The sequence below is a fragment of the Orbicella faveolata genome, unplaced genomic scaffold (assembly GCF_042242905.1).
Source record: "Orbicella faveolata isolate gen_17 unplaced genomic scaffold, um_ofav_v1 contig_46, whole genome shotgun sequence".
Classification (NCBI taxonomy): Eukaryota; Metazoa; Cnidaria; class Anthozoa; order Scleractinia; family Merulinidae; genus Orbicella; species Orbicella faveolata.
In genome coordinates, this window is record NW_028301576.1 from 31468047 (window position 1) to 31495000 (window position 26954).

At 39.0% G+C, this 26954-nt stretch overlaps 3 protein-coding genes, 1 long non-coding RNA gene and 1 pseudogene across 4 annotated transcripts; 3 read left to right on the top strand and 2 right to left on the bottom strand.

Moving 5' to 3' along the window:
* Positions 1-286: 286 nt before the first annotated feature.
* LOC110062574 (uncharacterized) lies at positions 287-3168 on the bottom strand (annotated as a pseudogene).
* A 2621-nt stretch (positions 3169-5789) lies between these two features.
* Positions 5790-12164, top strand: LOC149099725 (uncharacterized). The gene is made up of 2 exons (XR_016203759.1): positions 5790-11614; positions 12085-12164. It is a non-coding gene; the product is annotated as an uncharacterized LOC149099725 (long non-coding RNA).
* A 1724-nt stretch (positions 12165-13888) lies between these two features.
* On the top strand, positions 13889-16238 carry LOC110050634 (uncharacterized). The gene is made up of 3 exons (XM_089277928.1): positions 13889-14152; positions 14546-15354; positions 15863-16238. Exons 1-3 carry the CDS (start codon positions 13891-13893, stop codon positions 16229-16231), a joined length of 1440 nt encoding a protein of 479 aa, XP_089134054.1. The 5' UTR covers positions 13889-13890; the 3' UTR covers positions 16232-16238.
* A 951-nt stretch (positions 16239-17189) lies between these two features.
* On the top strand, positions 17190-18293 carry LOC149099726 (uncharacterized). The gene has a single exon (XM_089278165.1). The coding sequence runs from the start codon at positions 17232-17234 to the stop codon at positions 18120-18122; it is 891 nt and encodes a 296-aa protein (XP_089134291.1). The 5' UTR covers positions 17190-17231; the 3' UTR covers positions 18123-18293.
* Positions 18130-19757, bottom strand: LOC149099727 (uncharacterized). Its single transcript, XM_089278164.1, has 2 exons — positions 19404-19757; positions 18130-19285 (listed from the first exon to the last, which is right to left on the bottom strand). Exons 1-2 carry the CDS (start codon positions 19487-19489, stop codon positions 18307-18309), a joined length of 1065 nt encoding a protein of 354 aa, XP_089134290.1. The 5' UTR covers positions 19490-19757; the 3' UTR covers positions 18130-18306.
* Positions 19758-26954: the final 7197 nt, after the last annotated feature.

Here is a 26954-nt window from a genome sequence, read left to right on the forward strand (position 1 = left end):
CTAATAGCTAAACCTTTTTAAGAAACTGAAATAAAGTTGATGTACGTGATCAGTAGCACAGTTCTGATGTACAAAGGCGTAACATTGGAGTAAAATTGAAAAATTTATTTAAGAATCAATTTTTGTTAGAAATAAGTCCTAAAGTGAAGGAAATTGGTTCCTATCTTGAAATTGTCATTTCAGTCAATTCAGACGCATTTTAAGCCAACATTCTATTACCCATGATGCAATGCGGCCATGCCCTTTTTTTGTAAAAAATGCTTAACTACCATATTTAAGGACAATTTTAATTGCAAGCTACTGAGGGCAAAAACAGATAAAGGGATGCCAGAATTTGTTCATGTTCGTCCAATGGAACTTGATAAATTGGCCTTCCACTACTTTGCTTTGACACAAGTGGTCCACAAATGTACCGCACAGTTCCTGGTTATACTCCTGCCACCTTATCATCCAGTTTATATGTACAATTAATAATGTTCACCCTTAAAAAGAAATTTCCGAAAAGAACAGCCTGTCGTTCAGAATAAATGCTTCCACTAAAAGGATCCTCAAAGTTTTCTTGAAGGGAAATGACTCCACTGCTAGTAACTTTAAGGAGGTAGTTATCATAGTGGCTGTCATCTTCAGCTGCCACAGCCACAATACTTGACACCTGAGGGTTCTCTTGACAGAACAATCTCCTTCCAGTTGCCAACCCATTCCTTATTTTCACAGCTGTCAATACTCTTGACAATGTGACCATGGCAGTAACAAGATCTCTATCACATGGAGACTATAAGCTGTTCACTGCAAGTCCTTACAGAGTGTAGTTGTCAGATGCCTTTGACAGTGCAGAATCTTCCAGCTTCCCTGTTATGTGCAACACTCAGTTCTCCATTAGAAGGCAGATAGAACAAGACACGCCGCTTTAACTGCACTGACTTCTGCCTAGCAGGAAATGAGGAAACGGCTGGTTCAGAGAAGTTCTCTTTCAGAAAGTTAGAAAGATCTTTTGCATTTGATAGTGTGACTTTCCTGGAGAGAACTGCTGAAGTCGCCTTCTGTTTGACATGGGAGCTAGCTGCTACTTGTTCTCCCTTTGCATGGGAGGTGGCGAAGTAGTTTCGCTGGACTGTGTATCCAAGAGTTGCCAGGGAACAAGATAGGTCACCATAACAGTGCTGGCTCTTGTACTGTCCTGCACGTCCCTCCGTGAATTCATGCATCTTCTTGATGGTGTAGTTGGATTCTTCTATTGCTTTGAAATTAGTTCTGGATGTGAAGGACAGAGTCATGATCCTGGGTGACTTCATCAGAGGTCAGAAACAAATGCTCCTTGCAAATTGGTGGTTCCTCTTCTGTGCTCTGGACACCATCCACCTCAGCATTTGAATACCTGTAAAGAATTGAAGACTTACATGAAGACTTACTTTATTTACATTAAAGTATTGGGACTGGATTTCATCTTGAAACCGGCAGGCATAATCCTCAGAATAGTCATGGATGCACAGGGCTTGATCAAGAGGAAGGTTTTCAAGAAGAGAATCTAGCTGTTCCCTTGGCCATTTAGCAACAAGGGCTCTTTTTCATGTCTTTTCCATCAGTGGTAAGTTTTTTAGTCTACACAGTCGTACCATTTCCATTTCACTTCATGATTGCCAACACCTTTCTCCTCTGACAGCAAAACCAAGCTGTGAACTCCAAAGTCTTAGCACTCGCTTTTCAAGCATTTCAATTTATGATAGTCTTAGTCTTTGGGTTTGGGGCAAAGTGTTTGTTCAATAATATTTCCAGCTGAGGTATGCACTTCTGTAACTGCTTGATTAGCTTCTCTGCTTTCATTAACCACCCTCTTCCTAAACTTCATGCAGTCTTTGAAGATAATTTGAAGTTCAACGTGCTGGCGACACATGTAGGTCTGTCTATCTCGTTCCCTTGCTCCCCTAACAAAATAAGGCTTCAGGTTTTCAAATTTTTGCTGAAATATTATTATCTCTGGGTACATTGATGCAAAGTTAACGTAGGCTTCTGTGTGGGTTTTTTCAAGCACATGTTTTGGATGTTCAACCCACGTTTTCATTCCAATGCCTCTTCTGATCAAGTCTTTCTTGATTCCTGTTGGTCTACTTGCCACCATTTTCCAATAATCATAAACAACCTCTTTGGTTTTTTCAGTGACTGCATCCCACCTGGTTTTTCATTTGGTTGCAGGCCAGCTTGGCTCTTCACGTTTTAAGATCATTTTGTGTTTCTCAATTCCTGACTTGATGCTTCTTCTATCCAAGGCTATGAGTTCTGAAAGTGTCTTCTGGCATGTACTCTTTTTAACATTTTGACCAAAAGAAAGTGATTTTGCTGCTCTAAGTGCAGCTCTTCCTTTGTTTGACTTTTCATTTTTGACGGCTTTAAGGCTTTGGGTGAGATCACTAGCAAGCGCTTTAAGTGCAATCACGTCTTTCTCTTCTAGCGTTTTTATTAGTCTGCGTTTCTTGAGCACTTTCCTTATTTGTGGACTTTTTGATATAGCTGCCATTACTTCTGCTTTCTTCTCCAGGGTATCTGGGAGACCCTTCGTAGCTTGTCCAATGGCACGTTTCTTGGCCATCCTGTTTGGGAACGGCATACCAGTAACTTTGATTGGTGCGGCTTCCAGCGCTTGAACCTGTGCATTTTGGTTTTTCTTTTTTAGACAGTATCACTTACTTCGTTCTCTAGCCATCTTTCTCTGTTTTTCAAGTTTCCCTTTATTTTCTGAAGCGATCTTCTGCTGGTTTTGTTTGCGCCAACATTTCTTTGTGGCGTCTTTGATTGGAACATACCGTAATTGTCTGCGCTTGGCTTCTTGACTTTTCTTTATGGCTTTCACAACCTTTTCAAAAATTTTCTCTTGTTTTTTCTCATAATGTGCTCTTCTTTTCTCTTGTCTTTCCTTCTTTTGTTCTTGCCACATCTGAGTCCTAGAAACTCCAGAATCAATAATCTTTGCATTCAATTTCACGGCCTTGTGCTTGCAAACAACACAATACTTGACTTCGTGCTTGAAACACGCAGCATGTGCTCAGGGAGTTTCCTGCTCATTTCCTCACCTGATGCAATATTTTACTTCTTAATAAGGAAATCTAAAACAATGCTCATCAATTCTGTAAACTTTGGGATGATTTGGAAGTAAAGGAAGCTGCCAAAATGATCAGAGTGTTGCAGTTGTCTTTGCTTGAAATTCAATTGCTTACCTTCCTCAGGATCAAAATTGTTGACCTTATGCTTTTAACAAACTTTCTTGCCAATATTTTCGCCATCCTGTTAAGAAAAAGACAGTAAGAGGGAGATAAAAGAACAGTTTAACTAGATATGTTACACTAAAAAGTAGTTAGAATTAACTTAAATGCAACCGGCCAGAAAACATTCATAACTTTTATACTGACCTTCCACTGCTCAAGAACATGAAACTTGTTTCAACTGCCATGTAAACCTCATGCACATCCAATACAAAAGTACTGGTGAGGGCCACAACATTCACACTGTGTTACAGCGATACCTTCTTGACAGTTTACACAGATTACATTGTCTGGGAGTTGCTGTTCTTCAATGTATGAATTCAGCAATTTTTCCTGTATCTTTTCCCAGTTACCAGAGGTGCTCAAAACACAATTTTGCTGTTGAGATGTGGATAGCTGGCTCTCGAGATCATGAAGAGGGATATCTTGTTCTTCTGGACTGTCAATCTCCTTGTTATTTTCCTGCATACTCTTTTCAGGCTACCTCCCAAATTCAACTTTTAGTGGAATGGAAATGGTGGTCTTCTTTCCATCACGCCCAATATTCTTCACATTTAAAGGGCATGTAAACCCAAAAAATGCTATTTTGGGGACCACATAGTCGTTTAGTACATACATGACATCTGCCAAATCTGTAGATCTTTTGTTCACTTTAGCCCGTTTTTACGTTGAAAAATCGCTTCAAAGCTCTAAACATCCGCCATCTTGAATTGTGCAATCTAGCAGATGACGTCACGGGTGGACCTTAAGTTACGGGAAGTCAAAGGTCTTTCTTGAACACGTTGTGAAATAAGCACATGTTTGTTTAGTTTTGCAGTAATTCGAACAAAACAGGCCATACTATGCATAAGTTTCCAAAAGACACTAATTTGAGGCGGCAGTGGGTAAAATTTGTTCAAGGCACAAATCGAGCCTAGCGAAAAGGGCTGATTTCGTAGAACCGACGGAGCATTCGGTTATTTGCAACATTCATTTTTCTCCGGATTGTTACGAAAAAAGTTTCATGGTAGAAATGGGGCTGAGAAAGCAAAGTCCTTTACTTTCTGGTGCTGTACTGACGATACAGTCTCCAGCAGCAACAAATTCTTGCGACAAACGAAAGCGGCCTATCCAAAATGAAGGCAGCAAACAACCGGAAATGGCTGACAGTGCCGATAAAAGGCCTAGAAGAAGTAGAGCTCTTCAAAAGCTTGATGTTAATAGGGTAAACCACTTTGTCTGCTATTCTTTGCAACACAGATAATCTCTGCTTCTTTTGAGAAACCCTGCAAAGAAACAGCAGTAGAACAGTATGTGTCACGCTTACACATCATTGAGTAACTAGAAAGGTAATTACGGCAAACCACGTTTGTGCCTTTGTATATGTTAAGCCCATTGCTGCCATTGCTGTAACATATTTTCAATAATTATGATGTAAATTAGCAATCACCTCCTTATCCCTCACTGGGTTGGTGGCTTCAACCCAGTATACGTGGTGCCAAAATCGGCTGGAAAGGTGCTTCGGATCTTGTCTACAGCACAAGATGGCAGCACAACTCGGACATGTTTACCAAGATAACCCCAGCACCAACGAACAAGCTGCCGATAGGCAATGTATCGAAATTTCCTACACGAAAAATACAGAGAAATAACTATCTACACTAGTGTTGTACTAAAATAAAACCAGTTACGGCAGAGGTAAATCTGACAATTGAACCGCGATAGTTAAAATAAAAGTAAACTTACTCATTTCCTGTGTGATTATCTGTGCCGTGCTGCTGCCTGAATGCGTAATAAGCAGTTTCAAGCACCCAAACATCAAGACAGGTCAACTGAAATCCTGGATGCTACGTAATACATTTCATTTGTATTTCTGGCCTCTGATTTTCTACTTTTTGCCAGATTTCAGCGCAGCAAACACTTCCGTGAGCAGTCGGCATTGGCTGACATACTTGACACTCGCACCATTTAATGCACCCAAGAAAGGTCGGGAAAAAAGACAACAACAAAATATGGTGAGCTTCTATTAGCGTGCTAATCTGACTATCCGCCGGCTTCAATTGATGCTCATCTGCTAAAAATGTAATTTAATTGCAAAATGATTAAACGCCAGTCTGTGTTTCCAAGACGGTCTGAGTTGTTGTCATCTGGTTCTGGGCTGGCTTCTTGTTGATTGTTTTGTCGGACCCTTCGTGGCTCAGATTGATACGGACGAGGCCCAGATTGTTCCACAGCTACAACTGAATTTTCTACATCACTATCATACAAATTCACCAAATTTGAATCGCTGCCATCCGATAAAAGATCCTCCGAGCTACTCCCACTTTCCCGATCCGCCATAGAATTCTCATATGGAATCCCTATTGCACAATGTTTGTGTTCCACCGCTTACATCACGACAGATGGTTATTGTTTTCACCGGAAGTGGATTTTTTTCTCGTAAAAGCTGTTTTTCTCCTTAACGAAACCCAAACGAGCAAAATAAATGCCAAATTCGTTTTCTACGTTGCTGTTTGCGTCGAATAAGAAAAACTTGTATTTTTGGGTTTACATGCCCTTTAAGGAAATGGACTTTAACTGAGGCATTTCATGGGTGATTCAAGCCAGAGGTATTTTGCGATCAGCTGTTTTTGGCAAGCACGCAAATAATCAGGAGAAAAGAACGTCTAAAAACCGAATGCTTATAGCCAGATCAATGCACAACAAGTAGGCTATGGATGCCATTTTTGGGGGCTTGTTTACCGAACAGCAAAGTGATTTGATTGGTTGAAATGTTTATGGATATTTAATGAGCTACTGGAAAGACTTAGATGATCAGTTGAGATTGCTTGAACCCAGTGATCTAAATCTAGAATGTACGGGTGTAAGCCATTTAGATTGTGTAAGTGGGGTGGAGCATACAGAGTGAACTACAACAATTTCATCACAATATCTGTGAATGCCATGGATTTATCTGAAGCCCTTGTATCTTCTAGCCCTCATATCTCATATATCTGCCTGGATTATATGCTTTATTTCTGCCTCACTTGAGCCAGTCTTCCTATGAAGTGCCCTTCTTATGGACAGAGAAAGCCTTGTAGAGTGCATTAACTGCCCTGAGGAACTTTGAGCATTGGTTCATTTTGATCAGCAGTTAGATGCTGTTTGTTTTTGCATTGCACACACTACACTGTCAAACTTGGAGCTGATTCCCATCAGCTGCTTAAAACAATATGCCACTGGGCAGGTCCATCTAATGAGCAATTTTCCTTACAAGCAAACATTTGCATCTCCAGCTGGTCGCAACTTCCAAACTGAACAACTTCTCTGATTAGCAAAGAGCAGATCAAGTCCAAATTTAGTTAAAATATAGGATCATTTGAAGCACCAAGAATGACAAAATGCTGTCTTGTTGTGAAATCTGTCTTACTTGCACCATGCTGGTTAGACGAGAAGAGACAGTTCTCATTGATGCGCATACTATGTGCCTTTCCCCAGTCTTCATCATGTGACACAATAGCATGCTCTTCAGTGCACTCAAGCCAAACACCATAATATAATAATGTAATAATATATCATACCATAATAATATAATAAACCATCACTCTGCAGGATTAACTGCACAACTTTGCAGTGATCTCCAACAGAATTCTTGGTTGCATACAAAAATTTGTTGTCTACACACACAATCTATTCAAGCAATGGTTGGTTATCATTCTTGGGGAAAACTATGTCTTATTAACTCATCAAAAGAGTGTCGTACGTTAGCTCCGTTCTCTTGAAGTGGTCTTCTATGAATCTTCATCTCTGGCACAGTTCCTACATAGCTCAATTTCAGCAGAATAGCAATCTCTTCAAGATCAGCCTTCCTCCTTCCTTTCAAGGATATCATGATAGAGTTGGGAAAAACTTCTATTGCCTTGAGTAGGGCACTTTCACAGGCGAGGAACGGGATACTATGTGCATAATGAAATTCTTCCTTGTACAATGTTGATCTATTTCACTTTGCATCAAATACCAGAAAAAGAATCCAATTAAAATTTTCAACAGCAGTACTTATAGGAGATGGAATCATCCCCATGTGATTGTTTTGCATAACTTTGTCCAGTTCTTGTATAATGGTTTGACAGATATATACCCAATTTGGCTCAGTTTGTCAATCAAGCTCTGCTTGCTTAGTTCAAGAATGGCACATTCTTAGCTGTGAGAGGTTAGATCATCATCCCCACATTTCAGTTAGTGGTTTGAAAATGATGCCTTCAGGATTTTGCCTGGGGCAGTCAGGCACAATCAAAAGTAACCGCAAGTACAGGTCTATATCACCATTCTCAGGTTTGGACTTGATAATTTCAAATGCTGATTTGTTGCATTTGGTTTGTAACAAAGCAGATTACATTAGATTAGATTAGATTAGTTAGATTTATTTAATGTTATTTCTTGTAGACCTAGCTTGTTAATTCTAAGACTGCCAGAGTGTTTTAATAAACCACTACTACTATTCCTCTCAATAACTTTGGCATTTTGTGGCTATCGAGATAAGATAAGATAAAATTTTATTGTACACTCCTTAAAAGGTTTTTCAGTGAACAATATAATACATGAGGTGAGATAAGTACAAAGTGCACTAGTTATATATTATGTATGAAGTACACTAATTATATAAAAAAAAAAAATAGAAAGGAAGAAAAATAAAAGAAATAAGAAAAATTTAATTTAAGAACTTGCTGAGAAGCTTTGTCTTCAGAGTTTTCTTAAAATTTGCATGACTCTCGCATAGTTTTAAGTCTTTGTCTAAAGAGTTCCATAGTTTTGCTATTCTGTAATGAAAAGATCTCTGACCAGCAGTGGTTTTTGCACAGGGGAATGTTCAGTTGTTGTGAGTTTCTTGTGGTTCTGCTTGATATTTGTTGCCTTTTGACAAATTGTGATGTCAGATAGGTCGGGGCGCAGCCCGTCATTCACTTAAAAGCAAAAACAGCGTCTCGGAGGTAAAGCTGCTTTTTCACGGGAAGCCACCTCAAATTCTTGAGTGATGGAGTTATATGCTCAAATTTATATAATTATAATTATATAATTATCCGAGCAGTGAAGTTCTGATCAGAAGAGGAGGATTGTTACTGTTCAGATCCAAAAGAAAGTGGAACTCAAATGGGATCCCCTTGCCTACTGGTCACATCTATGCGAGGTAATGGTATCCACTAAATCTGCCTGCCAGAGATCATTTAACTTGTAGGCTACTCTGGGTAGATCTTTTTTCTTCCCTTCTTTGGTATTTTTTAGCAACTGGTTGGCCCTCACAAACTCCCTCTCAAATTACTGCACCTCCATAAATGTTATGCCAAATTGGGAGTGATCGTGTTTTAAATACTCATACTTAGCCTTGGAGAGGCAAACACAACAGGGCTACTTTTGTAATATAGAAATGCCTTAGAAGCAACTGATGCTTCTTGTTCAAAGTCTCTGTAAAATACCACCCCCTCTTGCATACTTCCAATACACATGGAAACATACTCATGAGTGATAGCTATAAGGTGGTAAGAACTATCTTTGAAAGACACGTAGAAACTTCTTACTATATGGCTTTCTGTGTCAGAAGCAATTGGTGGTTATTCTTGTATTGGCGAAATGGGAATATACCGATCTTTTATAAACAGTTACAACATTAGTTTAGAAGAACTAAGAAAGTACTCATTTACAAGATAGTTCAACTCCGATAAAACCATCAACGGTTCTCATTAAGTAAAGCCTTTCTGTCTGACATGAAAACTGCTCTTACACTGTCCTCAGATATATTTGTTTTCCTTTTCTTTATTCAAGTTTGTACATATTTTGAATATAGCTGGATTCAATTCTCTTTATTACTGTATATAGGTCTTATCATAGAAGAGCCATGTTCAGTGGAATGGTAATAAACCTTTATTATTATTATTATTATTATTATTATAATTAAGGCTTCGTAGCAGCACAAAGTAAGATATTGCTCTGATGAACCCCACAATGTTTTTGTAGTTCATTTTTTAAGGAAGACAATACTTCTTTCTGATGAGACATCATCCATGGTCAGTTGTAAAATGAAAATATGCAATAAATAGTGTAACAAAGTGAGATATTAACAAGAGCAATTAAGGATGAAGGCATGAACCAAAAAAGGTAAACCTATTTGAGCTAAGAAGGGAGACTAATTAGTATGAAAGGGATACATTAATATGTTTGACCTGAGAATTTAACAACGGCTGCTCCCAAAGGATGTGCATGGCTTCCTTTATTTTCAGTTGGAAACTTGTGGAAGCAGAGTTGAGAATTTTGTTCAGAAGATTGTTTTAAAATTCTTGACTCTGCTTCCACAAGCTTTCAGTTGAAAGTAAAGGAAGCCATGCACATCCTTCAAGTTGTAGGAAGCAGCTGAGAAAATTGCCTGCCTGTGCCCGTGTCAATTTAGTTTGGCTCTGATCTTGCTTTTAGCCCACTTACCAGAATTGTTTAGACATCTCTTATTGAGATCACACGGCATCTTGTTTTTGGTCTCCCAAGCAGCCAGGTGTCATGCTGCACACCTTGGGCTTTCTTGTAGTTGTCAATGTACTTTTTGCACTCTTCTGGACTCATACATTTTTTGGTCCAGCCTGCAGTCTCTTGCTTGCCCTTCAGGAACGTGTTAATGTAGTCTCCAGAGACCATTTTCTTCTAGTATAATTTAAGACCTTGAACACACACAATATTGAGTTCTCCTCTAGTGCAAGTGCAATTTCTGGACTCCCTCAATAGCTCTCTCACTTAATTTGGGCTAATGCAACTGATCAGCAGGAATTCACTTCTTTTGTGAATTTATGGCATACCACAAACATAACTTTAGGCGCAGAGCCCCTAGGGCTTCTAATCCAACATGGTAAAATTGTGTGGAAGAGGTCTCTGGGTGGTAACACTCTGCAGTGCATCAGACCAAAATAGGAGAGCTGTAGGGTAGTCTGGAACTCACAGTTTTTCAGAATTACTGGATGTCCCACAGTATAGATTCCCATTTTGTTCACAGACTGGTAGATCAACGTGACATCAAGGTATCTTGCATATTATTTCATCAGCCTTTTCTGAACCAGAGGGTCTGATGATGGTCATGTGTGATCGAACGACTTAATCAGCATTCTGTAACAGTCAACTCTTCCTCCAAACAAGGTCCTGACCTCAACCATGTCTTTGGCCACATAGGTTGTGTATATGTCTGCTGACACTGTTTGTCAGCCAATTCCCTGCCCCACTCACATTCAATATTGATTCCACATTGTAGCCTGCCTGGCATAAACGTCCTTCTCTGTTCGTTATGTTAGTGTACAAGTCACCCATTGTCCCACTTGCCACTAGCGACTTTGTGTTGGGTGAGTAGTACCGGATTATCTGTGCCAGTCGCAACTGTAGAACTCGAGGATGGTGTTTGTGTGGGGAAGGAACCCATCTACCTTAATGGTGTCATCTCTGAGGTGCACTTTGTTCTCTGCTATTCTTCCCAGTGCCCCTCAAAATGAGTGATGTACAGAAACTTGAGCCAGCTGAGTGCTATCTTGCTCTGTGTATCTTTGTGCATATACCCTCCATGTGGAACAAGACTGACTATGTCAGGTTCTAGGAAATGTCTTTCAAACAAGATTACAATAGGATGCTATTGTGAGATGACCCATCGCATAAGTTTTGGCCAACTGAACAGTTCTTGCTCTAGAAGAGGTATTAATTTCAATGTGTTGGAGCTCTAGAGTAATAACTTTTCATTTAAATAGCAAAACTCAGTGACATGACGTCTCCATACAAAGCTCTGTAAATTTGGGTGAACCACTTCTCCAAGTAACACACGAATGAAAAACAGACCTCAGTCTTGGCAAGGTTGTTCATATAACAATCATCTTTCACACTCCCGATTCTTGAGTTAATTTATTGAATGGTTGTGTTTTTTGAATTTTCAATGGCCTGACAGTGCAAACCAGTAATTCGCGTCATTTTGAAGAGTGTGGGAAAATGAGTCTCCAATGTCCTTTGTGCGGTCAGCAGTTAGAGATCATAGTCATTCATAAAAGCCCCGTAATACTATATTTCTGCTTGTAAATTCACAATTTTTGGGGAAAAAACAAAGGGAAAAAAGAGGAAAAAACACGCCGCTAAGTACGCGGACAAAATTAAACAAATTTGGGAGGTCTCTGTTTTCGTGGATTCACTGAATGTGCACCCCAGTTTTATCACTGGAGAGCTTGCAGCCTGTTGAAAACCACCTACAGCAGAGAAGTGGCAGCGAAACAGACAGGCCAGGGGTCGTGCAGTGATTCCCTGTAAATGGATGCTATCAGTATCACAAGGAATGGCACAAAGGGTAGAGAGATTGTTTGTGCTCATTTACCAGATGTTGAGGGCCATGCAAACATGTAAGTTAAGGTTTTGTAGGGGGCATTGCACTCTTTTTTTTTTTTGGCATTTTTTAAAAACTATACACACTGCAGCTGTTCCTAGTAGGTGATGATTCTTTTCACCTCCCCATGAAGCTTGAATGTACCAGAAAGTAATATTTTAATAAATAATTTTTATGAAAGCAAAGACTGAAAAGGTACAAGAGTTTAGAATGTAGTGTAGAGTGTTGAACATTACTAATTGCGAAACTAATGCAAAACATTAATTGGTTGTGAACAGGAAACATCAGTTTGGTTAAGAATATGTAATAAAAAATAGAGAACATAAGAGTCATCAGACCACTTGAGGGCAATCTCTTATTTAGTGAGACTAATGTGGTAACTACATTCAAAATAAATTCATATTTTAAAACGAAAAATACATTTGTAATAATATTGACATCTGTAAGCAATGTAATAATCTTCTAAGTGCTTGTGATTTGTTTCAGGTCCTGCATTCTGCTAAGAGGCAAATTCAAGGTCGAGAGTACCTAAAGAGTGAATAAAATAAAATGGATTTCACTTTCAAGACTGAATTTGTTTTGTATACTTTAAATAAAGATATAATAAAACCTTGGGACATGTGGATGGATTGTGAATGCTCCCTTGTCAACCTGTCCTGGAATTATATTTTGATATTTTTGGGTAAATAACTTGTGAAAGTCAGGAATTATATGTAAGTTTTCATAATTTAAATGTGGAAATCAGACATGATATCTTTTAGCACAGTAACAAATAGATAAAAGAAATATTTGGAATAAATACCAAAATGGAGAAATTTCAGATTTACAAAGAATATATTAACAGAATTTTTGACTATCCCTGCATCTGACAACACAAATTTTTGATACAGTTTTCTAGCTTAGTTTATTTTGTATAAAAGAACAAGAATTTCTCACTCGTATGCATTATTGAAAATTCTGTTTTGATAATGATTTCATTTCCTCAACTTATCCAAAACGTGTAACATTTTGGACATTTACAATTTCTTTGCGGGCATATAAGAACTTGCACATGCTGTCAATTTTGGTCCGATAATCACTAAATAAGAGGAAAGCCTCAATTCTCATATCAATCATTTCTGTCTTAGAAAAATGCAGAGTAAAGATGCTTACTGATTGTACGGTCTCTTTCCAAAGAATGATAACAGCAGCTCGTCAAACATGGCCCGCATTGCGTTCCGTAGTGCTTCCTTCGGTCCGAGGATAATCGTTATATGGGCAGAATTGTCTGTGACATGGAATGCGAACACAAACTTTCCTTTTATTTTATAATTTGGACAGTATTTAACTCAATTTAAGATAAATATATATTTCCTGAAGGCCTGCATTCGTAGCATTGGAAAGTATTTGCGATTCTCTTTGTCCACCATCTTGAATCTCTTGGTTTGTTGTGAAACACAACACTCCAACCAAAACACGCATTCTCATTGGTTGAAACATGAGTTTCGTGACATCACAGATGTCCTAATACATTGGGATATTCCGGCTGTTAAGGTGATTCCCCTGTTTTGCACTGTGCAATCTCTACTGCGCATCCTAAATTGAAAACATTGACAAACATGCAATCTTTCAAAGATGGCGGCTATAAGATCGCGGGATAAAAGAGGCTGTTTTCAACAGCGAAAAGAAAACAAAAGGCGAGAAAAACTATGTATCTGGTTCAAACTAAATGCCGAAGAGCTTAGTGTAATAGTGGAGAGTGATGGCAGACATAAGGGTTTTTAGTTGACCGGGAGACGCGTAGTACAGTTAGATGTTTTGGCGAAAGCTCTCTATAGTGGATGCCAAACATGTTGAAACCCACTTCAGTTGTCCAACTGTTTATATATTACATGTTCGAACTGTGACTGCGGAGAAATTAATGTTTGCCTGACAAATAAGACTCGTTGAGCCAGCTACAAAATGGAGGGAAGACCAATCTTTGATGTCAACACAAAACTTACCTCAGGTACGTTTATTTTGTTATTGTTTTTCATTAAGGGTCACTTTCAAAAACCTCTCAGGATTCAGACGGAGTAAAATTTGTGCTAAATGTGTCTTGTATTCTGCCTAATTAGACAATTTTATCACTAAATTAGAAGATACAATTCAGTACATTAGAAATTACAATGTTTTGTGATACATGCTAGGTTTGTTTGAGATAATTGGGCAACTAGATTATCTACAACAGCTCTCTTCATATTGAAATAAACTAAAATTCTTCTTTTCAATTGCAACTAAAATACGGTACAATGTTAAAATCTGTGTCAAGGTATGCCACATGCAGGAATTGGCACAACACACGTAAATGCGTTGTTAACATTGATAAACTTATCACCTCTTGGCCAAAACACATTGAATGCAAGAGAGAAAGAAGCAGGCCTGGTGATTGAAGCTGTAGCAAAGAAGTCGTGTGCAGAGGCCATTGAAGCCGAAAAAAGATGCTGGATCTATGGACAACAAGAATCAGAGTCGGGTAGCATAAAGATCGGAGCATCTTATGACATGGGCTGGCAAAAACGGGGGAAGGGACACTAGCCTGACAGGTGATTACATTTTTATGTTGACATCAGACTGCTACCATAAGTTTTTTCTGACTTTATTTTTCATGTGATCTTCCCGTACTACTACTTACCTAGTGAAATCTCTTACATTCAGGAGCTAAAAATTCTTGACAAACATTCAAGTTTGTGTTACCTGGAACAATTTTCTGAGTACCAGTGCTTTCCATTGTAGTTCTGTAATTTGCATAATTTAATAATTTATTAACATAGCTGATTACTAGACTCGCTCTTTTTCCACATCTGGTTTCCTGGCTATCTTGTGTTTTTATTTTTGGGAAGGGAATTTGGCCAAAAATACCAGTCTTGGAACTTTTCCTAAAGCTAAATTAGTCATAAAAGAGCTACATGTGTCATATAAAATTTTGCATTTGTCACAGGAGTTGGTTCCCTCATTGGACTTCATACAGGCAAAGTTTTAGGGTACAGTACAAGGACAAAGCATTGTACAGTTTGCAAGGCAGCAGTTAGAAATGGCAGTGTTCCAAGAAAACATGACAGTCAAAAGAACTGGACAGGGTCCTCCAAAGCAATGGAGCCAGATGTTGCTGTAGAGGTGACAGTGTCTGCATCACAACACCATGGTCAAGTTAACATACTCGTTGGGTATGGGGACTCAAGCACCATAAAAAAGGTCAGAGAGAGCATGACACATGATGTTGAAAAGTGGTCAGACATAGTGGATGCTAAAAGGTCGTTTGGAACCTCTCTGTATACCCTACAGAAGCATTACAAAGGCATCCTCAGTATTAAAGTTATTAACTACTTGTTGACATGTTTTGGCTATACATTGTCCCAAAACAAGGGTAATGTTCAAGGGCTTCAGAAAAACCTAAGAGCATTTGTCCCTCATGCTTTTGCGAAACATGAAAACTTTGACCTATCTTGGTGTGGCTTCCTCAAAGACCCAGCTACTTACATGCACAAATCACTCCTGTATGCCAATGATCTCCAAGATGCAAAGCTTCAGAAAGACCTTGAAGTAGTAGTTGAGGTCTTTGCCAAAAATGCTGAGAAACTTGCCCCACTTGGCTCAAGCCAGGCAAATGAGTCACAGAACAACTCTGTAGGAAGCAAGGCTCCTAAAATCCGCCACTATGGGGCAAGCAAGAGCAACGCATACAGAGTGGCTTGTGCCGTCAGCCAAAAGAATCTTGGGTATTCTTATGTTCCAGAGGTAGGTACTGTTGTACCTAGTTTAAGAAAAATAGATTTGGTTTACTAGTCTCTCCCATCTCTCTGAAACTTGAGTACCCCCACTTTTACCTAATTTCAAGTAGATGGGTGGTCTGGTAGTTGGCATAATAACAATTTATCCTTATTTTCAACCTCATGTTATATTAAAAAAAACATGTAATGGTAAAAATGGTGCCAGGATTTGTGGGTACCTTGTTTGATGAACAGGTATGTCTTTGAAGGGGTAATATGTACTGTACATGTATGTATTTATAGCCTCTCAGGGGTTTGTACCACAGAAACCAGGTTGACCCCTAGACTTGAATTTGCACTTATTTATATGGTACTTCACTTGACAACTTTACCTTTAATCCTAACCAATAATATTTTAACAATTTGACACGATCTATTTTTACAATTGTTTGTTTCACTGAATATATATATGATAAAATACATGTAAAGCAAAACTGTTTCCAATTTGTGTTACGTGTACCTTTGTTATATTCTAGACATTGAGTGACATTCAGTTATCTCCAGGTGCACATTGGAAGGTGTGTGCAGAAAGATTAGACAGAAAGAGATCCAGGCTTAGTGCTGGGTCAAAGACCAGGGAGTACAAAAAGAAGAAAAGGGAGCACAGAGAGAAGAGAAGTTCTAAAGTCAGGCAGCTAGAAAATAGAGAAGGGATCCAGTATGAAAGTGGTTTGGGTTGGAATGAAAACTCAGATTCACCTGTAGATCAGATTCCTCCACCAACTGTAAGACCTGAAATCAAACAAGTTACCCCTACAAGTGCTTTGAAGAAAGTTACAAATGACTTGGAAACATTTACAAGGGGTATTTTTATATTCTTTACTCAAACAACGATCATTTGTTAAAAAAGAACTGAAACTTTGATTTAAGCATCTGATTGTAAGGGTTAAAGTTAGTGTAACAAAGCCCTTATGGCATTGTTTATTTGTTAAGAAATTTAGAAACATTTTCATTCTTGATACTTTTTTCCCGTATACACATGTTAGCATTTTATAGTTTGAATGGTAGTCATGCTACTGCTAAGGCGTCGTTCACACTTGGTGCCCGGGCACTGTACCCAGGCACGGTGCCTGACGGGCACCAATGTGAACACAACGTTTTGTAAGTGCCCGAGCCAATAATTGGGCATAGTGCTTGGGCACGGGTACAAGGTGGAGACCTTGCACACGATTTTAGCGAGTGCCCAAGAACTTTACCCACAAACCCCTGCTCTTCAGTTTCAAAATGGCGGAAGGTCAAAGGTGGACAAGAGAGCAAGTTGATGCTTTAGTCGACGCTTACAGTAGGTAAGTTCATACTAGGGCCCAAGTAGGCCTTAAGTACGATAAAAACTCAAGTGAACTTGAGATTGGCGGTGCTAACTTTTAAAGATAAGCGTTCATACTAAATTGCAAAGTATGCTACTTGCGGAATCGCTTGTCAATCAAACTACGCGGTAAAACCCGCCAAAGCAAATGTAGTCAAGACACTCAAAGCTTCATTATGCCGCGACCTCGAAACGTTCGAATAGCGTCCCTTATTTTGATTTTTGCTTTCCTACTTTTGCGACAGCGGTCTTTCATGCTTCAACAAATGTATTGCTTCGCTTTAATGGAGGAAGCCTTTAGAATTAGCCGGTGAAACCATCGGATGTTGCTTATTTATATGGCAGGGCACTCACAACAACAAAGACCACAACTGAAAAGAAGAGCTTGGGTTTGGCCTAGACCACAGAACTGGTTTCGCCTTCTTATAGCTAATCCAGCACTGCATTTTCTTTGGAAGGAACATTTTCGTATCACTCACACAACATTTCAATACCTATGTGACCTAATAAGAGCAGATATACAAAAACAACACACGCGGATGCGAGTGCCAATTAGTGTAGAAGAAAGAGTTGGTTTAGCATTATGGCGACTTGCAACCGGCAACAGTTATAGAAGCTGTGGGTTACAATTTGGATACGGAAAGTCAACAGCGAAATGCATTTGTAGTGAATTCGAGCGCGCTCTTCTTTGTAGGAAGGATCAATTCATAAAATTTCCCTTGACAAGGCAGGAAATTACAGAAAAGGTTGACGAGTTCGAAGAGATGTATGGCATACCTCAAATTGTCGGAGCCATAGATGGTTGCCACATAGAGATAAATGCTCCACCACGAAATCACAAGGATTACTATAATCGTAAGCAGCATTATAGTGTGAACCTTCAAGCTATAGTTGATTCTAACCTGAAATTCATCCATGCTACCGTTGGTTATCCAGGCAGCATACACGATGCTCGCGTCCTTAGACTAAGTGGACTATACAATTTGGCACAAAATGAGCAAATTCTTGCTGGCCCGACGAGGAATATAAATGGAGTAGAAATCGGCCCTCTTCTCGCTGGAGACAGTGCATATCCCCTTACCAGCTGGCTCATGAAACCTTACTCAGACAGGGGGCACTTAACTCCTGAACAAAAAAAATTCAACAAAAAATTCAGTGCCCTACGATGCGTAGTCGAGTGTGCATTTGGCATGTTAAAATCACGGTGGCGAATTGTTATGAAAAAAATTGAGCAGAAAACGACAACCCTTACGAAAACTGTTGTTGCGTCATGTGTTTTGCATAACATTTGCATTGAGAGAGGTGATCTATATGATGATGGCTGCGACTCCGATGATGACTCAGACGATGAAGATGAAGGCAGACTTCTATTTGAAACTGGCAACGATGTGAGAGATGCTTTAAAAGACTTTGTGTGGGATAACTTGTAACACTACATTTTCCAACTGCAGGTTTTATTTGTTAACGAATGCTATGTGTAGCACCAAAATGTCATATAAACATATAAACTTGCCGATACAGGCAACAACAAAACAGCAGAACAGTAACAAATATATATATAATTAGAATTAATACAACTGTCTCCTTTTTAGAACATCAAATATGTGCACTGTTTTACTTTGACACCAAATCTTTGAAAATGTCCTTAAACCCTGCGAGAATTGCATTTGTTTGTTCCAACTGATTCCTCTGTGATTCCCGAAGCATTTCTGTGGAACGTTCAAATCGTATGTTATCTTGCTCTATGCTTCGTTCCATAAGTTGTAGAAAACTTGTCTGCCACTCAGACGTCGCTGTTTGCTCATCACGTCTCTTCTTTCCTTTGCTGCCAGATTTCGCTGGCTTATCAGTTGCCTTTCGTTTCACTCCTTCATTGGGCGTCGCAGTTTCGAATTCATTTTCCATGTTTTCTGTGTCGGCCACGCTTCCTTGTGGAGAGAGTGATGTGCTGCTGCCTTCTTCGAAGGCAAACGTGGAAGAGCCTTCGAGTGCCATTTTGGATGGGTCAACGCTATCGCGATGACCCATCACGTCGTCGAAAAAGTCGAAGTATGGAAACCCCTCTTTGATTTTCTTAAACCCCGCTTCGCCGGTCGACTGAGAGCGTTGCTTTAAAAGCTTATACTCGTACTCGAGATTTTGCTGGCGTTTCTTTACCTGCGGCAAAGTTCTTTCGCTGTCAGGACAGCTTTCCTTGTATGCGATAAAAATTTCATTCCATATCTTAATCCTTTCTTTGTTGGACGCACTGCGTAGCTTGCTGTACCGTGGCCCCCATACTGCCAGCATCTCACGAGTTTCGTCTTCTGTCCAGTCAGACGCCTTTAATTTGGTCTTCTTTTTGCCTTCGGAACTTGTTTTACTGACCCGGCTTGAGTTAGCGGATGAAGTCTCAGGCCCTGGTGATGGGGTTCGCGATACTAGGGAGCTGTTGTTGCTTTGTGGTGGACTGTCGCTCGGTTGAAATGCAGCAGGACGGTAAAAGGTCTGGCTGTGTGGTGGGAAATGAAAGAGTTGTCCACTGCGGAAAGGCGTTTGTGGCTGGTTAATCGTTACGGGTACTGCTCCGGCAAATCTTTGGTTTAAGTTGTTGCTATCGAACAGAAAGCATGCTTATGAAAACATGGCTATTAAGATTTTATTAAGAGTAAAACAGAACATTTGTTCAAAAGTCTTTAACTGGTTTAATAAATAAATGAAACTGCACTTACATGAGGCTTAAGTCCACGGAATCGTCGTCCTCTAATCGGTATTGTTGCTGAGCGAAGAAGCGAGGCCGGCTTGCGTTGTAATCCATGCTTTTTGCTTCGCCAAGGTTTGCGTGCACTAGCTTTTCCCGCCGTTTAGTTGATTGACATGTTATCGCTTTCGCGTGTTTTGATAGTGCCTAAGAATGCATTCGAGAACAGCAAAACTAGACTTAAGAGCGCACTTCGGCTCCTTTGAAAGTACGCCGTTTCTAAGGTTACAAAGTAAGGTACTTGAACTAAAATAAACCCCGTTCACATTCCAAGTAGACCTTGGGCGTACTTAAGGCCTACTTACGTACGTAGTATGAACTCGCCTAGTGACGTTAGAGTGCAGGAAAACGTGGAAGGGATAGCAACAAACAAAGAAGTTTATGGTCAAGTGCAAAAATTGATGAAAGATGATCACGACATTGATTGAACAGTGAAGCAAGTGGAAACAAAATTAAAGAAGCTAAGGAGTGGATATAGCAAGCTAAAAGATAGAATGAAATCATCAGGATTGGAGCGACCATATCTGACAAATGCTTTAACCAGTGTAGAGAAAGTAGCCTATGAATTCTGGGACAAGCTGGATTGCATTATTGGTAAGTCAAATTGTAATAATTCCAGACCGAAAGTGAGCTTGTTTCTTACACACAACCCCATCAACTTTGGTAGCATCCATATGATAATCGTCATCGCCACATATATCAATCCTATCTGAAAACATTTTCAAGGGTCACGCATCTCCAAGGAACTTTTCTTTCACCGTTCATTATCTTCTTAATTCCCTTGGTTGGAATAGAATAGATGTTGGGACAAGTTATCAATTAGAATGGCAAAACAAAAGGCAAGCTTAATGTCCAAGTGCACTCATAAACTCGTCCCAACTTATCTCTGCAATATGTTCGAATTATGATCTTCACGACGCCAAGGGAAAATTATCCCTTCCGAAACCTAGAACTGGCTTATCATATATACTGGATTATGACCTTGTTTGAGTGGACTATTTTAAACAATAATTTCCTAAAATAAATAATAGTTCCTGTCACGTAGTAAGAGCAATTTGCTTTTTGTAACCATGTTGTTGAAACAAACGAGTTGTTGTTTTATGCCATTTATTCAGTTTAAATTTATTTAACTAGCTACTTCCTGTTGTTTTAATACTGAAACTCAACTGTTGAATTCAAATGGTAACTTTGTTGTCCCCTCATATGAGACTAAGGAAGGGATAGAATAGGGCAATTGTTTGAACATCTTTAAAGTATTTTACCTCATATGTTCATTCCAAAAGGAGTATCAGCCTGGGATGAGACTGACGAAAGAAGAAAACTTTCAAAAAATGTAAATCTGGCATGAGAGTATTAAATTTTTCCTTAATACACCTTGTTTTTCAAACGGAAGCTATTGAGGTAATTTTTCTTAAAAACTGTTATTGAAGGGGACTATAACTAAAATTATCTTGTCTTTTGTGTGAAACAATATGAATGTTGAAATTAGCTGATTTAACAATAATATTCCTTGGGAGATGATTAACCTAGATTTGACCTAGGTCATAACAAAATCTTTCCAGTCCTGTAAGTTTTAACAACATTGAAATATCTGAGACCATACAGTACTAATACCATTTGCAATAAACAAGACGGTTGCTTTGAGTGGTTTGCTAGTGTTGTGACAAATAATGAGCGATAATATTCCTGGTAGCAATAGCGCCTGGGTGAGCATCATCTTCTTGCAAGGGATTAGGCCTGGGTAGATCACCAACTTCATCTTCTTCCAGTCTGTCCCACTCCTCAAGGTAAGTTGCCTGTTGTTCTTCGCACATATTGTGAAGGATGCAGGCTTTGGTGACATGAAGAACAACGTTCTCAAGGTCACAATCCAAAGGACGCAACAGACATCTCCATCTACCTTTGAGTCTTCCAAAGGCTCGCTCAATCTGTATACGTGCTCTACTTAGTCTGTAGTTAAAGTTTTCCTTCTCTTGAGGTAAATTACTTCCAGGATAATTCTTCATAAGATGTTGAGAGAGGGGATAAGTGGGGTCACCAATAAGAAATGGCTCAATTACATGGGTATCAATAACTCTAGCTAAATTCTCAGTAGCTGGTACTAGGCGCCCCTTCTTAACTTTTTCCCCAATCTTTGAATGCCCGAACACTCTGGCGTCATGTGCTCTTCCTGGCCAACCAGCAAAAATGTCAGTAAAGCAGCATTGGCTGTCACATACAGCTTGCAGAATTATAGAGTGGAAGCACTTCCTGTTGAAGTAGTCTGTGTGATGTTCTAATGGAGCTTTTATGGGAATGCGAGTTCCATCTATTGCTCCCAAGCACTGCAGAAAATTCCACTTCCTTTGAAAGCCATTTATGATCTTCTGTAAATCTGCACCACCTTGGAGCCTACTGATCATATGCTTTGATCGCACCAAAAGTTGCATAGCTTCATTCACCTTTTGACATGCTGTTGATGCGCTGACTCCAAACTTGTCTCCTATTTCACGGTAGTCCAAGCCTTTACCCAAGTGCTTCAGAAGCATTGCCACGATCACCCTTACAGAGACAGGTTTGCGCAATCTAGTAACTGTACGTTTAAGGCCCTGCATCTTGCTTACCAAATGTTCGAACATATCTTTTGAAATGCGATAGCTTTCCAACCACTTTCTCTCAGGAAAATGAAGGAACTCATCTTCCAAACCATGCTTATATTGTCGAATCTCCCATGTTCTTCTTGTGGGTTCCTTTGTTGACAGAACGTCTCTCAACTTGCAAGCAACTGAAAGGCAGGTGGTTGTAAAAATGCGCGTAAATTTTAGTCTCTCTTCTTCGTATCTGTCATCTTGTAATTTCTTCATGTGGAAGAACATCATCAAAAAGGTACAAACAGCATATAACATGCTTATTTGTACATTTAAGAAATACATGTGCCTTCGATACATTGTGAAATACGCGAAAGTTTAAATGTCCTGACAAGGTACTGGGCACCGAAGTCTGAACAACGCACAGTTTCGCACCGGTGCCCGGGCACAGTGCCCGGGCACCAAGTGTGAACAACACCTAAGACTGATACCAAGGCAATAGTGTTTTTAGAGAGTAAAAAAATACTGTTGTCTTAGCTAACATGACTAAAACGACTGTGTGGGTAACGTGCTAGTTTTCTCTGGAAATGCAAATATTCAAATTCATCAATACAAATTGCAAGCATTACAATCTTTCATTCTGATTTACGTGATAATTAGATTAGTTCCTGTTTATCAGTCAAAAGAAAATTTGCATTTTAAATGAAGCGAACTGTTCCTCTTCCATTTCTTCATCCGACATTCAACTTTCTTCCATTTATCTCCAGCTGTGAAAAGAATACTAGCATATCTTCCATTTGTTTTTGAGAAAAAAAGAGTTTTAGTTTACATACCTTTGCAAGGAAAACAAAAGTATCAAGTTACAAACGTTTTTGTGAAGAGTAAAATTGTCACATTCACTACTTAAATGTATTATTTAATATGAAATGAGCAAAAATCAACGTAAAACACCACAGTAAAATTTGAGAGCTGTCTTGACAAATGGTAATTAATTGTAAGTTATTCTTGGACTGTGAATGAAAATACATACACCAAACATACACACTGCTAAGATTATGTCCCATCAAAATCTCTAGCTGACCAGCAAGGTCAGTACAAACCAGGAGTGAATGGCAGGGGTTATGTAGGAACTGTGTCATGAGTACTGCATCAGAGCTATGCATTACACTATGCACTATCTGAGATTGTCTCATTAGTTTTCATTTTTTTTTTACCTTTACTTTTTGTCCTTTTCTTATCTTTTTGTGGCAGTGATTGACCTTCTACTGGGCTTGCTTCCAGTTTAAAAATGTCTGAGAAAGCATCACCAAGACGGGCAATTTTTACTATGGAGTAGCCAAGTGTTGTTGCAGGAAATTTTGCTCTGCGTTTTTCTTCAAGTTTCTGAACATTTTCATGCATATCTTAGGCTCCATTGAGCCAATCACCCTGATCTGGGTATCATTGGAAAGATCTTTTCCTCCTGCAGAACTTGAGTATAGACAATGCCAATTTTGATCAAAGGTGATGACATCAGAAGTGGAACAAAGGCCAAGGATCGTCACCACTGTTTATGGCCAGCACAGGAGTCAATGGGTTAATCAAGTCACAAGTTTAACCAAAGATGATACCAGAGTTAGCAAACCACCAAAATTATAAATTTTTAATCAATCCTATTTATAGCCATGTGAAATTAATTGTCGATTCGCTTGCTGGAGTAACCGTATATGTTGGCACGATTCTTGTTTTCCACAATCCTTTAAACTAAAAAGTACTGGATGTGGTTCTTGATACAAAAGGATAGTAATTATTTAGACTTAAAGTAATATATAAAGATGGAGGGTATATCTTGGGACAAGGTGAAAACCAAAAATTAGTAAATTTTATAGTTCCTTGACCGATAGAATACATCTGTTCTGTGGTTCCTGTAGTTGAAGATCTTGCCCATGATTGATTATAACACAATAAGTGTCCTAGACAATTATTTTAAATGTTAATGGTTTCCTGAGATTGACTGTAATAAAGGTTGGGAGTGATTTCAGAAAATTTATTCCCCATGTATGGCAAAGCTAACAAAGGAAATTCAATGTGACTGAAATAAGCGATAAATATTTGACACTTTCAAATCATTTAATCAATTCTTAAGCTTTGGCGACCTTTGTCATATCTCACCTTGTTCAATCACCACTCCCCCCAGCAAGTTCCCTGGAGGCTTTAAAAACAAGCAGAATAGCTGCCTGTGGTGATGACATGTGTGTTTCAATGAAGAACAGTGTTTGCGTGACATTTTGTGTGACGTTTTATTGTTGATTTTAATAGTTTAATATTACACTATCAAACATGATTACATTGATTGACATAGCAATTTGAGCAGCTTGATGTAGGAATCATTTTCAGTTAGTTTTACATGTGTTGAAATGGATAGCTTCCCGTTTTAAAGGTTTTTTACAGTTTAATTGGACTCTAGAATCCGTCATGAAGTGAGTCAGTTTAAGTTGGGTTTTTTCCTTTTTCTAAGGCTTTGTTACTTTAAGTTGTTTCCTTTGATTTCTGGTAGTGTAATTTCGGTAATCAACCGCATGTGATTAACAATTGTAAAATACCATGTGGTTTACTCTGTGAAATCTGTTTGCATTTTTTTGGTTGATATGATGTATTAAGGCCCTTTATTTTCAGGTAGTTGCTATTGTTTAAGAGTATTATTTGCTGTGTTTATTTCAGATCGAATAAAAATCTTATTTATACGATTCAGGGAATTCAGAGTCAGGGGCATTTTGGCAGTTTTCGTCCAACGGACCAACATGTGCACACCAAAACAGCAGCAAAACCATAAATATCTCTTAGGAGGTTTTCACTTCTCCTTTTGTCACACAAGTGGTGGATGACCCTTGTAAGTTGTCAATTTTTTCTGTGATAGCAGCAAGTTTTCTTTGAAGAGCATTGAACTGCCTCTTGTGGTTGCAACAACTGCCTCTAGTATTGATAGTAGATAGTGGCATGTTAACTGGAGTTGATCAGCTGCTCGGTGAGCTGGAAGATGGTGTTCTGCAGGGCAAAATTGGAGGCGAGCGATTGGAATTATTCGAGACAGTGTGTGGGAAAGTTGCCAAAGCTTCTTCAGGTGGCTACAGTTTTCAGGGCAAGATCGAGATCCCTTCAGAGAAATCCATGGGCAGTCTTGCCCTCATGGAACAATTGAAAGGCTGCGTGCAAGAATGTCCCCTAGATTTTTTGGCCATTTTGAAAGTGTTCAAAAATAGCTGAATTTTGGCATGTAGGCTTCGTTGTACCTGAGAAACATTGCTCTGAATTTTTTTTGGCTGGGGCGCTCTTCGTTCTCGAGAAATAACGTATGGAAAAAGCTCAGTTTTCCCAAGCAGCATCTTTTGGAGATCTTTTGTTGAACAAAAAACCAAAAGAAACCTTATTATTTTGTTGAACAGCAAATAGGCAGACTGTTTATAGTGTATTCCACTGAATCTTAGCTGCCTTAAAGTCATAGGAAAATAGTATATAGAGCGGAAATCTGGGAAGTGATTGTTTACATCGGTTATTGTGATGTAAACACAACACGTGAATCGATCGAGCGGCAAACGAAATACCATCGAACGAAAAAGAGATGTGCCGCATTAGAGCTCTGTCAACTAATATCTTAAGCATAGTGTTAAAGTACCTTGTGTGCCTGCCTGGTGGTTGAGAGGCATCATAAAGCCTCCATAAACCCGTAAGTTGTCAGCACGTTTTAAAGAATCAAAATGTGTTCTGAAACTTCGAAGGTAGCTGATATACCGTAATTGTGTTATCGGCGTTCGAAGTCAGATCGAGCCAGGCAGCAAAGTCCAAGAGCAGTTCTTGCCCAAGAAAAATACCCTCTCGTGAGTTGTGGCCCATTTGCCAAGCGTTGCTAGTGTCAAAGTTTGGAAAGCAAGAACTGGTTTTTGACTTATAAAATTTGTCTTGTATCGACCACCATGTTTTCCCACGCACGAGGTGTAAAGACCCTTCCCAGCATGCATTGCGATCAGGTTCTGCTTGCGTTTCTCGAACTGGTAACTAGATTGTTTCAGCTTTTTGCATTTAAAGGTAATGATGGCCAACAAGTAGCGATCGATTGTAACATAGATCTGTGATCCAGGTTGCGTTGATTTTATTTCATATCGACATGATTTGTAGTGTTTTGAACTTCTGGGATCAGCGGATATGCAGATGTATGGAGACCCGTACGTTGCGCAGAAGGGTTAATTTGTTAATCTGTTAGGCGGTGCGTGACATAAAGCTACGATCGCGTTTGTCGAAAAATATGTATTTATCTCGTGATTTTTAGCCATTTAAGACATTGCTGTATTTGGAAAAGTGCTTATTTGATGTTTATTTGTTCAGTGCAGATAATCATTGTCCCAGATAACCAAAGTAAGTTCCAGATGTTAACACTATTTTCCGGCCGCCATATTTTACCTATTTAAACCTGAAATCAACATTTTTGAGCTTATACGTTGCGTGAAATTAACATTTTGCTGTTTTCTAAGTGAAATCAACATCCTTGCCGTCACGCGTTAACGTGAAATCAGCATTTTTACCTATTTAGACCTGAGATCAACAATTTTTAGCTTATACGTTGCGTGAAATTAACATTTTGCTGTTTTCTAAGTGAAATCAACATCCTTGCTGTCACGCGTTAACGTGAAATCAGCATTTTTGCCTATTTAGACCTGAAATCAACATTTTTGAGCTTATACGCTGCGTGAAATTAACATTTTGCCGTTTTTTAAGTGAAATCAACATCCTTGCCGTCACGTGTTAACGTGAAATCAGCATTTTTATCTATTTAGACCTGAAATCAACATTTTTGAGCTTATACGCTGCGTAAAATTAACAGTTTGCTGTTTTCTAAGTGAAATCAACATCCCTACCGTCACGGGTTAACATGAAATCAACATTTAAACCTTTTTTGACCTAAAATCGACATTTTTGAGCTT